Source organism: Choloepus didactylus, chromosome X (assembly GCF_015220235.1).
Source record: "Choloepus didactylus isolate mChoDid1 chromosome X, mChoDid1.pri, whole genome shotgun sequence".
NCBI classification, from domain to species: Eukaryota; Metazoa; Chordata; class Mammalia; order Pilosa; family Megalonychidae; genus Choloepus; species Choloepus didactylus.
In genome coordinates this window covers 136860415-136877429 of record NC_051334.1, presented here as the reverse complement: position 1 = coordinate 136877429, position 17015 = coordinate 136860415, and the positions used below count along the sequence as shown (strand labels likewise).

General features: G+C 37.4%; 1 protein-coding gene across 5 annotated transcripts in view; it reads left to right on the top strand.

Moving 5' to 3' along the window:
- Positions 1-1535: 1535 nt before the first annotated feature.
- The window catches only part of LRCH2 (leucine rich repeats and calponin homology domain containing 2), a 177520-nt gene continuing 162040 nt past the window's right edge, over positions 1536-17015 (top strand). For all 5 annotated transcript variants that reach the window (XM_037822273.1, XM_037822272.1, XM_037822271.1 and 2 more), the window contains exon 1: positions 1536-1878. In XM_037822273.1, coding sequence (XP_037678201.1) covers positions 1536-1878 — 343 coding nt within the window. The remainder of the gene's footprint in view (positions 1879-17015) is intronic.

Genomic DNA, 17015 nt, shown 5'->3' with positions numbered 1-17015 from the left:
TAATGAATTTAGTTTTCCCTTCTCTTCCTCTTAGTTTTGGAAGCTCCCAAATAATACGTGATTTGATTTGAGTTGTAAGGAGGATGAGGTATAAGGCACAAGTGGTTTTAAATAACTTATTTTCGCTTATTTATTTACTGTTGAGAGCCTCATTTTCAATTCTTTTCCCTCCGTGTATCATGAAAGTGGAGAATGTAATTCCTCACAACATAATCATTTTAATTAACCACTATGACAACAAAGCAATTTAAACAAGTTGTAATTCTTTCCTGTATTCTTTCCAAGTGGAATCTATACCAGATAAACTTTAGTCAAGTGATTTCTTTAAGAAGATTTGACTGTTGATACATTGCTCAAATTGAAATAGATGTAAAAGAGATGCATCGGATATTAAAATCAATAACTACGTATGTCCTAGCATTCTGATAGGTTTCTTCAGTAACGTTACTGAATATTAGCGAAAAGGATTTGAATAACTATTAGTGGGGGTGGGGAGGGTAAAGAGTGGAAGGGTGGCAGTGGCTTAAATGACTGAGTGACAAACTTGACTAGGTAGGTCGGGGTCAGATTATGGAGGATTTGAACGCCTGATAAAGGAGTGTGAACTTGCTTCTCTGTGTTTTCTACAACGAAACTATCTTCAGGTTCTGGGAATAAACTTCTAAAATCCAAGATTGATTAGCTTCATATTCTCCATGTTTCAGAATTCCATCCCAAACCAAAACCTGTATTTAACAAATAAACATTAAGGTTGACGATGAAAGAGTTTTACATGAGTCAATACTGAAACGATGAGAAATAAACTAGAGATATTTTAGAGATCTTGGCACAACTTTAAAGAATGATAGAACAGAAAGCAGAAAACTCCTCCAAGTTTTGGAAGGCAGTAGTTTGGCTGAGACCCATATACACTGGAGGGAGAAATTTCCTTGAAAACGTTTTAAAACGCTTCTCATATTTTGGAATTCTACAGTATGGCAAAATTTATATATTCCTTAAAACTCAATATTGCGTCAATTTTCCTCTCCGAATGACTCCAAAGTTTTCTCCCATGCTAACACTGGTAAATGATTCCTGAGGCATTTACACTAAGACTTTCAGTTTGCTTGCTAATAGTCCTTCCAAATGATGTTTCTATAGTCTCTGAAACGAATCCCTTACATCTCTATCTAATATATTTTGTATTTATTTTGCAGAACGAAAAAACGTGAAGCAAGTTGGAGATTTGGGGGCTTATTGCCAAAAGACCTTTAGTTAGGCTGATGTTGCTTTGCCAGATTTTGGTACCCAAAGCAGCGGAACCAAGATTTTGCATCTTTCCTCTGATCATATATTTCTTAAAGCAAGCGGTCTGCACTTTTGAACATCATCTCTTTTCTCTCCTATACCTCTTCCCTGCCCGCCCCCTCCTTCCTTCCCACCCTCTATCTCATCTCCCCTCCCCAATCCAGCCTGCGCATGCGTCGAAAGCACCCCCTGCATTCGCAGCACCGGCTGAGAGTATTGTCGGGGGCTATTCTCTTTCTCCCAGGAACATGGCGGCGAGTCAGGGAGGTGGTGGTAACAGTGGGGGCGGAGGTTGTGGGGGAGGTGGAAATAGCGGTAGCGGTGGCTCGACCGGGGGGGCAGGCGGCGGAACCGGAGGGGGAGGTGGCGGCGGGACCCTGACGGTGCCCATCCCGGTACCGACTCTTTTCGGTCAGCCGTTCTCCCACGGGCCACAGTGGAACCCCGGGAGCCTGCAGCCTCAACACACCGTGAGAAGCCTGGACCGGGCCCTGGAGGAGGCGGGCAACTCCGGTTTCCTGAGCCTCACTGGTAGAAAACTCCGAGACTTCCCGGGCAGCGGCTATGACCTGACAGACACCACCCAAGCAGGTGACAGGACGGGGGAGGGGAAGCTGGGCTGAGGAGGAGGAGGTGGGGGGAGTGGGAGGCTGCGTGGCTGCGTTGTTGGACTCTGCTGGTCTGGGCGGGTACGCGGGGGTGGCGAGACTGACATAGTCGGAGCTGCCAGTTCCCTGTGCGGGCGAAGAAGGGTGTAGGGGAGGAGGCAAGTGTTGATTGAAGGATGTGTGGAAACTGATGGGATGTTAGGGGTGAAAGAGCATTATCATTAAAGCTAGTTTCCCCAGCAAGGGGGGAGAGAGGCTGGTATTGACACCTTCTTTAATGCACTTCTTCCAACTCTCCTGAATGTTTTCATGTTTCCCGGAAAAAGAAAGACAATGCATAAAAGCATAATCTATGCATATTCCTTAAAGGCATACATGCTTCCTAGAATGGCATGTCCTTTTTCATAGTGTAGCAGCAGTATTGCTATGGTTTTTCTGTGTTCTTATTTTGTATGTGTTTTAATTATCCAAGAACACTCTTGGCTTCTTTCCTGTCACGTATGCATTTAAAGACTGAGATTTTTCATTTTCCTGATGTTGAGAACGTAGTGGCGGTTAAATTAGTATTTGCTGCACTAGCAAATTAAATCATCAATCACTTACATGTCCTGGTACTAGGGGAAAGATAATCCTTGTTTTGAGTTATGTTGGAGTCTTAATTTTTAAAACAGAAAGAGCCAATATTTTTAAGGTCATTTCGAGAAAAAAATTATCTGCATTCTTTATGGAGTTGTGGATTAATGGCTTATCACTTTGAATGAGAAATTGGCTATTGTAATGTTCTTCAAATACTCTGGTAGCCTTTGTAGTGGATGGCATTTTTTTGTTGTTGTTGTTAGGAACACACTCTGACTCATAAACCAAAGCTGACTTTTTTAGGTGTATTTTGGTTTGGTGAAAGGGTTTTTGCTTTTTGCAATCTTTAAATTTGTTATTTCTGTATCTGTTTTCATCTGCTTTGCTGAAATAAATCATGGACAAAATCATTTTAATAGATGTAGTAATTTTAAAACATTACAGTAAGTGAATTCACCCATAATGAGAAGTAATAAAAGACCTCTTATTTTCAAGATAAGACAATTTCAATGTATTCTGTTTTGGATATTAAATCAAGGTATGTAGATTGGAGGAGGGTAGGCAGAAGAGGAAAACTCCAAATTCGACCCTTCTACCCAATGATTCTGTTTAAGGAATTACCCTAAGAACTGTGACTCTGTAATCGATCAACTGATTTTGTATTTTGGGAAGCATGTTTGAGTATTTACTCCTTCACTCGGAACAGATTTCCTAAACAATATGTTCACACATTCATGAATATATTGGCAAGATATTATACTACGTAATATGTTCTTCAAAGGCTTCAAGAAAAATGGTTCCAAACTGCATCATTATAAGGAGATATTGTTTCACTTATGGTCTTAATAACCTTTAAAGACTCCCTATATCTGTAGGATAAAGTTTAACTGTCTTAGCTTCAGGCCTTTCACGGTCCTGCTCCAATTTATTATTGCAGCCTTAACTCCCCAAACATTTCTTACATGGAACTCGGTCTCTCAAATATATTTTGTGATTTTCTGCCTCATCTTTGCACAAAGTAATCTGCATGCTTGTACTTTTCTTCTTTTCTCTACCTATTTAATTTTGTTCAAGCCCCAGTTTTTCCAAGAAGCTCCCTCCAACTCCCTTAGTCCATAGCAGGCTCCGGTTGTTTGAATTCCCATGGTACTTATTGTCTTACCACTTAGTTGGCAGTGCTGGATTTATTTTCTTTTATGTTTGTTTCTCGCTGTCCCCGAAAAGAGGGTGATAAAGGCAGGGAATAAGTCATGTACTTGTTGAGTCTCCTCATTTTATTATACTTAATAATATTTTTCATAAATACGAATATGCAGTTATAACTTTGGCTTTTAAGCCTTCGATTGATTTTAAGCTTTAACACAAACCAGAACCATCTTTGTTCTTGGTAAACAATCATTCATCATAGCCTTTTTCAGTATGTACAGTAGCATAGGACTTCTTGAATTAATTCCATCTCATTTTACTTTTTTTTTCTTCAGTTGGATGTATCTTCCTTGGGAACATTTGAAAATCAAAGAGTAAAAGAAGCTGTTGTGTTGCCCTTTTTTGTTTTAAATGAAAAATCTGTTGGTAACTCATTTAACCATTTGTTTTTGACAAAATTCATCTATGAAATAGTTAGGGGCATTATTTTTTAATGTAAAGAGACCAGTATCCATTATGTATAAATAGAAATTGGGTATAACTGGAACTGAAGAAAAAATAGAGCATGTTTGAGATTATACTTACGTGTATATATATAATATGTGTACATATACAATGTGTATATATGTATATATATACACACCCAAACATACACATACATACACACATAGTATATACTCTGTTTGACGGATATTATTTGATGTGATATTATACTTAAAATGGCTCTCATTGGAATAATGTTTCCGAGTCAAACACTATGCTTGGTATTTAGGGTCTTCCAAGTTTGGCTTCACTTAGTTTATTCAGTCTCAAGTCTACTCCAAAACATTTTCTACTTAACTTCAGATCTGTCTTCTAGTACCAACCCGCATACCATCCTTATTTCTGCCTCTTATTTCTTTGCTTATGCCATTACCTCTGGAACTGGCTTTTTTTTTCTGTTAGTCCTTTACCAAAGGACTATCTGATTAGTTAGACAAGCATTATTGGGTTGGGAAGAGATTGGAGGTAGGGAGAAGTGGAAGGTGAAGAGAATATGGTCAAGGATTGTGGAAACAAGATTGGATAAGGAGAAAATTGATGAATTTCAAAAGAAGAGATAAATTTCAAAAGAAGGGAGAAGGGCTTTTTGTATTATTTTGCTGTTCCTCATATGTTTCATAAGATGAAATAGGCCAGCGGTTATCCACCCTGGCTGCACATTAAAATGGCGAGAGAAGTTTTTCTTTTCTTTTAAGTATTCTCAAGCTCTTCCCCAACCCAATTAAATCAGAATCTCTGGAGTCTGGGGTCTTGTATTTTTTTTTAATCCCCCTAGGTGCTTCTAATTTGTAGCCATGGTTGCAAAATCCTGAAATAGCTCATCTCTTAGGCACTCGAGAAATATTCGTTGTTTGAGTGAACATTGAGAAAAGTTTAGTTACTACCTAAAGTCACTTGTCAAGAGGGTCAAAACCAAAACTAGGAACCAAGTGTTCAGGTTCCAGTTGAGCATTCTTTTCAATTACAGGCTTATTTTTTTCATCTTATGGTATTTATAGTGAATAGAAATTTACTAGAAAGCTAGTTTCTTCAGTTCCCATGCATAACTCTGGCTTGACATTTAACAATTTTGATAAATTTGCATTATGTAAATCGTGCCCCCCAAATATGTAGCAGTTGAATCTTGTTTTCTGTGTGAATGACTTGCCATGCTATGAAGGAAAATGGATAGTAGGCAGCTGTTGGCAAAGTTTATTTCTGGGGCCTTTTTCCCTCTTTTTGCACTTCTAATGTCTGTTCTGCCTCACCTGACCCCTCTCTCCTGTCCCCATCTTGCTGCCCTCCTTGTTTCTCCTTCCTTCTTCAGCCTGTAATCCTTCCTATTCCTTTACTGGGATGGAGCTCAAAGCCAAATAACTATGGGAGCCCTTCTGGGAGTTTTACATTTAAAAGTGATTTACTTGAATCCCTAATTAGTGGTATGTGCCCAGAACTTTGTTGAGATCTGCCTTCTAGGTACTCCTTGGGTAATAATATCACCATATAAAGGTATAAAAAACAGGGATCAGAAAGTTGGTAACCTGTTTTAGGAAGGTAGCTGATTATTTCTGTTAATGGCTTCCCTGATATAGTCTGTATGTATACTTGGCAGAACAAAGAGAAATTGACAAGCCCTTTTCAGTTTGCGTGGATACCGTGACAATTTGTTGAATTTAAGAGGGTTTGAAAATGAATTTAATGGTTACCCAAACGAATTCTGAAACTTTTCATAGTTGACACTGTTACCAGCCTACAAATTAGGGGATATGTTTCAGCCTGCTTGCAACTTTTCCCTCCATCAGCAATAGATCTGTGGAAAAGATTTAGGAATTCTTACTACATCAGATTGTGCTGTGTTCTGGTTAATCACCTGTTTTCCTGTAAACCAGGAGTCAACTCTAGTATTTCCTACATGTACTGATTTACCTCTTCAACTATGCATTGCATCAGATTGTAAAATCTAATGAACACAATTGCATTCTGTTACATAGGTGAAGGCCCCCTCAGTGTACTCAGTACATTGTGATTTTGCCACTTGATTCAAATATCTGCATTGCTTTAAGTGATAAATGTCTTTCTGAAAAATCGAATGTGAAGCTAATTGTTTGACAGTTGAATTACATTTTAGTTGCTGTAGGTTAAATTTGAGTTGATGAACCTTGTATTGATTTATCTTATTCCATGGTGAATTCTTCTACAACATAAATAGTTTCCTCTTAATTTCTTTCTTTGCAAGTTCAAATTTTAAAATACAATATTCTCTTAACTTGGAGGATATTTTCATCGTTAAAATAATACCATTTGTATCTTTGTAAATTTCTATTCACTTTTGTATATATCATCCTATTGTATTCTAATAACAACCTTGTGAGCTTGGCAGAATATATAGGAATTTCTCTTTATGATTGAAAGAGGTAAGACTGTTTGTCCAAAGTTAAATGGATAGTATATGGTAGAGTGTGAGTCAGAGCCTAGGTTTTCCAACTCGAGAACGGTTCCATTGTTATTTCCATTCTAACACATTCTTTGCTTATAGTAAAGCTATTATTAAAATAAATGCTATGTTAATCAATAGGTTATTTATTATGAAAAATAAATTCTTATTTAACTTCAGAGGTTATATAGTTTTTGTTTAAGATGAGTACGTATTTGCATAGCTTGTCTTCCCACCTCTCTTTCTTATGGTTTTACAATAGATGCATTCAGGGAGCATTTACTGCACCTCAACCCTGGAGACAGGATTATGGCCAACAGAAAAGAAAGAGTTCCTTTCTTTGAGGTGTTTCTAAAATAGTTGACTATGTATAGTAATATACAGTTAGAATTACATTATAATATATAACACTATTCAAAATGGTATACTTCTATAAACTATACAAATAAGTGATCTGGAACTGTGGCTGGTTGTGGTTTGCTAATGCTGCCGTTATGTAAAATACTAGAAATAGATTGGCTTTTATAAAGGGGGTTTATTTGGTTATAAATTTACAGTCCTAAGGCCTTATAAAAGTGTCCAAACTGAGGCATCCCTGAAGAATGGCTGATGATGTCCAGAACACCTCTGTCAGCTGAGAAGGCACATGGCTGGTGCCTGCTGTTCCTTTGCTCTGGGGTTGTGTTTCAAAATGGCATTCTCCAAAATGTCTCTGGGCTTGTCTGTCTTAGCCTCTTCAGCTCCTGTGCATCCAACTGTCTGGGGGTCCTCTCTTAGTTTCTCTGAAGCAAACTCTGGGCTAGCATCTCTTAGCTTAGCATCTCCAAACGTCCTTCTGTCCACATCTCCAAGCATCAGCTTTCAACGGCCGTTCTAAAAGTCTCTTTCAGCTGCTCTTATAGGACTCCAGTTATTTAATTAAGACCCACCCTGAATTGGTGGGGTCCATATCTCCATGGAAATATTCAATCAAGAGGTCACACCCTAATCAAAAAGATTAATAACTCTGCCCTCACAAGATTGCATTAAATAATATGGCTTTTCAGGGGGAGATAATATATCCAAATCGGTACAGTGGCATAAAGCTTAATTTTATTGGGGGTTAAGTTCCTTTGAAAAAATTTCCTGGGAGGTTAGATATTTGCTGAATCTTGAGGCAAATGGTCAGTATGAGATCAAGTTATGATTAAGCAGGAGATATGGTTGCAAAATTTCAGGAGAGGCAGTGGCATGAATACAGAGTTGAGAATGAACAGTGTGTGCTTGGGTCAGATGTTAACTGAAGATTTACTCAATATTTTCTTAAACATGCCTAAAGGCTAAGAGGGGGAACCTGTGGAGGGTTCGGTGTTAAAATGCAAGAGGAGGAGGTAGGACCTGCATTTGGGAGTAAGTGCTGCAAGGGAGGTAGGCAGGGAGCTGCTAGCTGTGGAAAGAAGTAACCTGACTTTTGCTAAGGCAGAAGTAAACTTAGATGTGTGGGGAAATTAATGTCTTAAATTTTAGTCTTAATGAAGTGAGGCAGTGTCATCAGGGAATACAAGGTTGGTGAGCATAGGAGCAGGTACTCAACAGAGCAAAATATTTTAAGTAATCAAAATGGAGAATAAGGCACAATTGAGAAATAAGACTGTGGTAGCAGCTAAAGCAACTCAAATTAGTTGCTTTTGGAAAATATGAGTTTTTCATGTTTCTGAAAAAATTATATATTCATGATAGATCTAAGAGCAGAAGTGATTTATTGGGATATTTTAGAACCAGGGTTAGTGAGAAACTTTGTTTAACAAGGTTTAAAATATAAAATTTTAATTTAGATTATTTGTAATGTAAACTCTGAGGCATTTATTCGATATCAAAGTATAAAGATAGACAAGATCCAGAACCTCATTGTCAACATAAGAGGTGATGCTAAGGACCCTTTGAACAAATAAGAGTAATTGAAGGCTAAAACATACTGATTTGCTGGGAGGTTGTACTTGTTTAAGTTACATGGCAGGGTCATATCATTGCAAAAGGGCATATCATTCTCCCAGTCAAGCCCAGCAGCCCACTCTAAGGGATGCTTTAAATTGTATGCTGCCCACCTCCCATAATACATCATGGCCTAAAAGGGAAAATCTTGTAGTCTTCTTTTTTCCCCTCCATTTTGGGTGTATTCAGGTACTTCTTTAAGCATTGTAATGCTTTCACAACCAGTTCCCCAAAAAGATTGAGAAAGGTTTGTCTGTTTCCCTTTTATAGAAAAGTTATTTAATATAATAAAAGAAAACTATACAAGTTAGTTTTATAACAGTAATTTAAGTTTGTGTTTAGTGTCACAGTAAGCTAGTGCACTAAATATGCTAAAGGTTAAATTTTAACTTTTCATCTTTGCATTCCTCCTGTAACTGGTGTCCTGTTTGCAGCAGTGCCAGGCAGAACCCTGTTTCAGGCTTGGGACTCTCGCTATGGAAAGAATTCAGAGACAGGAGGGGCCACTAGAAATAAGTAGTAAAGTTTATTGAAGAAAGAGAGAAAGATACATGTTAAGGAGATAACGTGGGCATGTTTGAGGAGAAGCATGTGCTGAGTGGGAGTGGGTTGGCTTGTTATATAGGAATGTTTTGCTGGTATCAGGTTTCCATAGTAACCTTTGAACACTAGGGGCCTACAAGGTTAGTATTAACCATGGTTTGCATTAACTAGATGTCTTCTTTGTTCTAGAAGGAGATAGCTATCAGGACTTGTGGCATGCCCTCACGTATCTGAAATTTGTCTATGGGCAGATGTTTAACAATCTTTATGACCCCATGCTTTTTGTCATTAGCTAAGAGTTTGCTTTGGGCCCATGATTTTACAAGCGTTTATGGTTTGGGGAGACTTCAGAGTTTTAGGGGAAATTTTGGCTCCATGAAGTCTGCATTTGAAGCTTGCAGATCTGCAGTAACTCTTTCAAAGCTGAATAGAAGACCAGAGACCACAGCCTTGATTCCCTGTTCTATCCTGCCTCACTATTATTTCAAATAAATTATAAATTGATACTGTTACACTTAAAGAATATCAGTTTTCAATGAAATATGATGGAAAATCTAACAATGGATATTTTCTAATGTATTTTTATATCAGATTATTTAAAGAAAATTTTTTTCCACAAAAGTAAGTCCTTTCCTATGTGTGGACATTATTAATTATGTGTACTCTTCCATTATTTGCAACAGAGATATTCCTTTTATTTTTAACTTAATTATTTCAGTGTCTTTCAGTATAATTTTGTGCATAATATTCAGGATTCAAGGGGACAAGAGATAGAAATAAAATAAATGAAGCATAAGCTTTTATTTGAACTCTATGGAGAATAACCAATCCCATGATATTTATGAGTTTAGATTTAACTCAAAAATGTCTTTGCTAAATGATTATATCCCTAAGAGACTCTATTATAAGCAGCGTAGGTTTTTTCTTCCTCCCTTAAAAAATAATTACAATATGTAAACCTTCAACACTTTGAGATAATTGGTTGGGAATTTGTGTCTTTGTCAATGGAATATCAGTTCCACTGAAAAATATTTATAAACTAAAAACAGTAAATTGAACATAGATAACTGTGTCCTTAAAATACTTTAATGGTGCCTTAATGAGTACATAAAAATTATGTCTGAATGGATTTGTCATACTGATTTTATGTAAATGGCCAGGGTTGCAAAGTTGCTGTCTTCAAGGATTTTTGATTTCACTGTGGTATAAAATAAGTACTTACCTACCTATTATATGGGCTAGATCAGTGGTTCTTAATGGGGGTGGAGGAATTTAGATCCCCAGGGGACATAATATCTGGAGACATTTTGATTGCCACAACTTGGGGGGTGCTACTGACATCTAAGTGAGTAGAGGCCAGGGATTCTGCTAAACATCCTACAATGCGTAGCACATCCCCACACAACGAATAATTTCTGGTCCAAAATGTCAGTGCTTCCAAGGTTGAGAAACCCTGGGCTAAGCAAGATAAATGTCATAAGCGAAAACAAAGTGCTATACGTATACAAAGAGGTAGAGATGACGTCTGATTTGGTTGGTGCATCATCAGAAAGGGCTTTATAAAAATGGAGGATGGGTCTTGTGGGGGGAGGAAACAGATTTTATAGTTGTGCATAGAGGGAAGAAACTGCCTGAATTGACATTCCACAGTGCCCTCAAACTCAATATATAAAAAACCAACTCTTGTTATTGACCCCAGTCTTTCTGGTTACCCACTTCAGCAACTTGGGAATCATTCTTGCCTCTTTCTCTTCTAAATATAGTAGAAACTAAGGCCCGTTTGTCATAACTTTCTGAAAAGCATTCACATCTGTTTCCTGACTCTGTTCTCACTGCCATTGTTGTTGAAGTACTCCTCCCCTCTTCACCTTTTAATTGGACCTATCAACAATTTCTTAAATGATCTCCCTGTCTTAAGTTTGCTTTAACCCCAGTTAGTCATCTACCCTGTAGCCAGAGTAATCTTTCAAACATGCAAATCTGATTGTCACTTGCTGTAAAACATACTTCAAACCAGTAGCTAGCTCTTGAACAATAACTTTCAAAGTCCCACTTCTTTATATGGTTGTTTTGAACACTTTAAAAAAGATAAAAAGGCTACTACACCATGTTGTGTAATTGTGATAATTTTTATATTATTTTACTTAATACTAAATTGCTAAGATTCATCCAGATTTTTGTGTGAAGCTGTAGTTTGTTCTTTTTGATGACTGCACTGTATTTCATTATGTAAATATACCGTATTTTATATACTCACTCTCTCACTGATAAGCATATAGGTTGTTTCTACTTTTTTGCTCTTGTGAACAGGGCTGCTATAAACATTATTATACATATCTCCTGTTGTACACGTGCAAGAATTTCTTTTATGTATATACCTGTGAGTGGAATTGCTGGGTTATATGGTATGTGAATGTTCAACCTAAGGAGATAATGCCAAACTTGTTTAAAATTTGCATTTCCACTGACAATGTATAAGAGATCCTATGAATTCACATCCCCTCCAAAATTTGGTATTGTCAGATTTAAACATTTCTGCCAAATGAATTTAAATAGAATTTCAGTAAAGCATTGATTTGCATTTCCCTGATCATCAACAATGTTAGTATTTCTTCAAATGTCTGTTGACCATATGTGTTTCCTGTGCTATAAAGTGACTTTTCATGTAGCGTGCACATTTTCTATTGGCTATTTATCCTTTTCTTATAGAATCTATGAATTTTTTAAAAAAATTCTTTATTCAAATCATTTGTCAGTTTTGTATTTTAAGAGTAACTTCTAGTTTTTATACCTTGTATTTTTGCTTTATGAGGAGGCTTGTGATGAATAAATGTTCTATATTTTAATGTGGCCCTATTTATCGGACTTTAATTTTATAGTGTATATTTTGCATTGTGTTTTACAGTGTTCAAAATATGTTTGTCTACATTGTTTTAGACAATGTCTAGGAGTTTTAAAATTTTGTTTTTGAGGTTTAAGTTCCTAATCAATCTGAAATTGATTTTTATATATAGTGAATGATAGAGGATCAATTTCATGTTTTAGCATATGGATCATCTTTTTCCAGATCCATCCTTTTCTACTTTTTAAAAAACAGTTTATTGAGATATAATTTCCATGAAAAATTTATCATTTAAGTGTAGAGCTCATTGGATTTTAGTTGTGCACCCATCACTACAATCCGGCATTCATGGCATGTGAATGTGGTGGAAAGGGGAAGCTTAGAGTCATGTATGTCACCTGAAGGGAAGTCGGAGGTTAAAATATGGGAATGTATAAAACAGTGAATCTTATGGTGGACAATGTCTGTGATTAACTGTACAAATATTAGAAATCTCTTTCATGAACTAGAACAACTGTATGACAGTATAGCTAGAAGTACAATAACAAAGTCAGACAGCATCACTAATGCCAAGAGTCCCATACCCCTCCCTTATGTCCCCCTCTTATAGGTATTTAGCTTTGGTATATTGCCTTTGTTACATTAAAGGAAGCATAATACAATGTTTCTGTTAACTATAGTCTCTAGTTTGCATTGATTGTATTTTTACCCAATAACCCCCCAATTTTTAACACCTTGCAAGGTTGACACTCATTTGTTCTCCCTCATGTAAAAACATATTTGTACATTTTATCACAATTGTTGAGCACTCTAGGTTTCACTGAGTTATACAGTCCCAGTCTTTATAGTTCCTCTTTCCTTCTGATGTCCCACATGCTCCTAACCTTCCTCTTTCAACCATACTCACAGTCATCTTTGTTCAGTGTACTTACATTGCTCTGCTACCATCACCCAAAATTGTGTTCCAAACATCTCACTCCTGTCTTTTCCTATTTTTCAGTAGTGCTCCCTTTAGTATTTCCTGTATCTTGTTCACAGACTCTCTCATTGTCTGTCAGAGAATATTTTAAACTCTCCTTCATATATGAAGGACAGCTTTGCTGGATATAGGATTTTTGGTTGGCTGTTTTTCTCTTTCAGTATCTTAAATATATCACACCACTTCCCTCTTGCCTCCATAGTTTCTACTGAGAAATCCGCACATAGTCTTATCAAGCTTCTTTTGAATGTGATCGATCACTTTTCTCTTGCTGCTTTCAGGATTCTCTCTTTATCATTGACGTTTGATAATCTGATTATTAAGTGTCTTGGCTTAGGTCTGTTCAGATCTATTCTGTTTGGGGTACGCTGCGCTTCTTGGATCTGTAATTTTATGTCTTTCGTAAGAGATGGAAAATTTTCATTGATTTTTTTCCTCTATTATTGCTTCTGCCCCTTTTCCCTTTTCTTCTCCTTCTGGGACACCCATAACATGTACATTCATGCACTTCATATTGTCATTCAGTGCCCTGAGATGTTGCTCATATTTTTCCATTCTTTTCCATATCTGTTCTTTTGTGTGTAGATTTCAGATGTCTTGTTCTCCAGTTCCTGAGTGTTTTCTTCTGCCTCTTGAGATCTGCTGTTGTATGTCTCCATTATGTTTTTCACTTTTGTGTGTTGTGTCTTTCATTTCCATAGGTTCTGCCAGTTGTTTTTTCAAACTTTCAATTTCTACCTTCTGTTTGCCCAGTGTTTACTTTATATCCTTCATCTCTTTTGCCATATCTTCTCTGATCTCATTGATTCAGTTTTTGATTTGATTTAGCATATTTCTTTGAAAATCTTTAATTGATTGTTTCATTAAAGTGAAGCAATATCTCAACTGTATCATAATTGAGGTGTAAGTTTGTTCCTTTGACTGGGCCACATCTTCATTTTTCCTAGTGTAATTTGTAGTTTTCTGTTGTGTAGGCATTTGGTTTCCTTGGTTACCCCAATCAGATTTTCCCAGACCAGAACAGGCTCAGGTCTCAGAATGGGGTCATATTCAGTTTCAAGTTTCCCTGAGGGTGTATCTTAGAAGACAGACAGACTTTCCTATGAGGCCTCTAGCCACTGTGCTTTTCCTAACTTACCCAGCAGGTGGCGCCTGTCAGCCTGTCGTTCCTGACTGGTGTAAGGAGGTGTGGCCCCTTTAGTTCCCAGTTTAGTTTTTTTCTGGTTTGTTTGTTTCCCCCCAGGCCCTGGTGTCTGAGTTCTGAAGGGAAGGCTGGCACTAGAGCTGGAAACCTCCTTCCTATTAGGGAAGATACACCCCCTATGGAGCTATCTTCTGCATTTGAATTACTCCTTTGTCTCTCTGACTCTGTTATCTCCACCCCTTTCTGGGTCAGAGCACTGTGAACTGAAAATGGCTGAGCCTCTCTTCACTGAGCCACTCAGGTTGAGAGAGAGGAAAAGGGAAAGAAAGTCCCCTTTCAGAGCCAGTCCACAGCCCCCCAGTTTTGCCCGTCAGTCAGATAGAGCACCTGGTCTTCTGGGCTCTGTTTCCCAGGGCACTTGCCTTTTCTGACTCCTTAAGGTCAGTTGTCACTAAAAGCTTTTGTCTGCTTGTTAGGGGTTTGTCTATGTTTGTAGCTTGTATTTGTCAGTCCACATTTGTTAATAAAAACCCCAGTTGGAGCTGGGCTGAGCTATATTTGTTGCTCTGGGACTGCTGCTTTCTCCCTCAGCATGGTCTTGGAGCTCAGTCTGCCATGGGTGGGGGGTGGGGGCACAGCTCCACAGTTTTTACTTGCAGATTTTATGCTGCAGTCTCAGCCTTTCCATCCAATCCAGGTTGGTGTACGAAGTGTGGACAGCCAACGGTTGTCCCCCAGCAGTTATTCCTTATTATTTACTAGTCATTCCTGGTTGTTTATTAGTTGCTCCAGGGGACTAACTACTTTCCAGTCCTCTCTATGTGGCCATCTTGCCCCTACCAACCCCTTACATTTAGATCTATTATCCATTTTTAGTTAATTTTCATGTATTGCGTGAGGTCAGGGTCCCGCTCCATGCTTTTGCATGTGGATATGCAGTTGTCCCAGCACCATTTGTTGAAAAGGTTATCCTTTCCTTATCCCAGTTGTCTTGGTACACCTGTCCGAAGTAAATTGACCATAAATGAAATGATTGATTTCTGGCTTCTCAGTTCTATTCCATTGATCAAAATGTCTGTTCTTATGCCAGTACCACACAGTCTTGATTACTGTAGCTGAATAGTAAGCTGTGTAGTAAATTTTGAAATTGGGGTGAGTTTTCCAACTTTGTTCTTTTCAAGTATGTTTTGGTTATTCTGGGATCCTTGCATTTCAATACCAGTTGTAGGATAAGCTTGTCAATTTCTGAAGAATAGCAAGCTGATATTTTGATAGAGATTTGTGGTGAACCTGTAGATTTGTTTGAGGAGTTTTGCAATCTTAGCAATATTGTCATCTGATCCATGAACATGTAATGCCTTTTCATTTATTCAGATGTTCTTTAATTTCTTTGAACAATGTTTCATAGTTTTCCTAAGTATTTAATTCATTTTCATGCTATTATACATGGAATTGTTTTGTTCATTTCATTTTTGGATTTTTTACTGCTAGTGAATTTTATGTAGGGATCTTGTATCCTGCAACCTTGCTGCACTTGTTTATTCATTCTAATAGTTTTTAAGTGTATTCCTTAGGATTTTCTTTATTTTTCTCTTTTTATAAACTTTACGTATCAAAAAATTAAAAAAAACTTGTCAAACAAAGCAAAACAAAGGACTGAGAAAAACAAATAACCTAAAATAGCTACATTGCTTCCAGCATGTTCCTACCATACCCCAAGAAAATTTACCATCCATAGTCATTCCTGAGCATTCCCATATCATTAAGATTACCCTCAATATCTTATCTGTTCTTATTAGATTATCATTCCCCCTTCACTAGTTGTTGTCTATCTCTAGGTCCCCTACATTCTACAATATGGGACACTTATTTTACATTTTTCAGAGTTCACATTAGTGGTAACTTACAGTGTCTCTCTTGTTGTGTCTGGCTGATTTCACTTGTATCATGCCTTCAAGGTTCATCCATGTTGACATATTGTTCACAGCCTCGTTCCTTCTTACTGCTGTGTCATATTGCATCATGTGTATATACCACGTTTTGTTTATCCACTTATCTGTTGAAGGACATTTGGGTTGTTTCCATCTCTTGGCAATTGTGAATAATGCTACTGTGAATATCAGTGTGCAAATATCTGTTCATGTCACTGCTTTCAGATCTTCTGGGTATATACCAAGAAGTGAAAATGATGGATCGTAGGGTAACTTGATATCTAGTCTTCTAAGTAACTGCCAGACTGTCCTCCAGAGTGACTGTACCATTTTACAGTCCCACTAACAATGAAGAAGAGTTCCAATTTCTCCACATCCTCTCCAGCATTTGTAGTTTCCTGTTTGTTTAATAGCAGCCATTCTAATTGGTGTGAAAGGATATATCATTGTGGTCTTAATTTGTATCTCTCTAATAGCTAGTGAAGATGAACATTTTTTCATGTGTTTTTTATCCATTTATATTTCTTCTTGAGAGAAATGTCTTTTCATAACGTTTGCCCATGTTATAATTGGGCTGTTTGTACTATTGTCATTGAGTTGTGGGATTTCTTTATATATGCAAGGTAACAGTCTTTTATCAGATACATGGCTTCCAAATATTTTTTCCCATTGAGTTGGCTGCCTCTTCATCTTTTTGACAAATTCCTTTGAGGTCCAGAAACTTCTAAGTTTGAGGCGTTCCCATTTATCTATTTTTTGTTTCATTGCTTGTGCTTTGGGTGTAAGGTCTAAGAAGCAATCTCCTAAAACAAGGTCTTGAAGGTGTTTCCTCACATTATCTTCTAGGAGTTTTATGATAGTGTCTCTTATATTGAGGTCTTTGATCCACTTTGAGTTAATTTTTGTGTAGGGTGTGAGGTAGGGATCCTCTTTCATTCTTTTGGATGTGGATATCTAGTTCTCCCAGCCCCATTGGTTGAAGAGACTGTTATGTCCCAGTCCAATGGGTTTGGGGGCCTTATCAAAGATCAG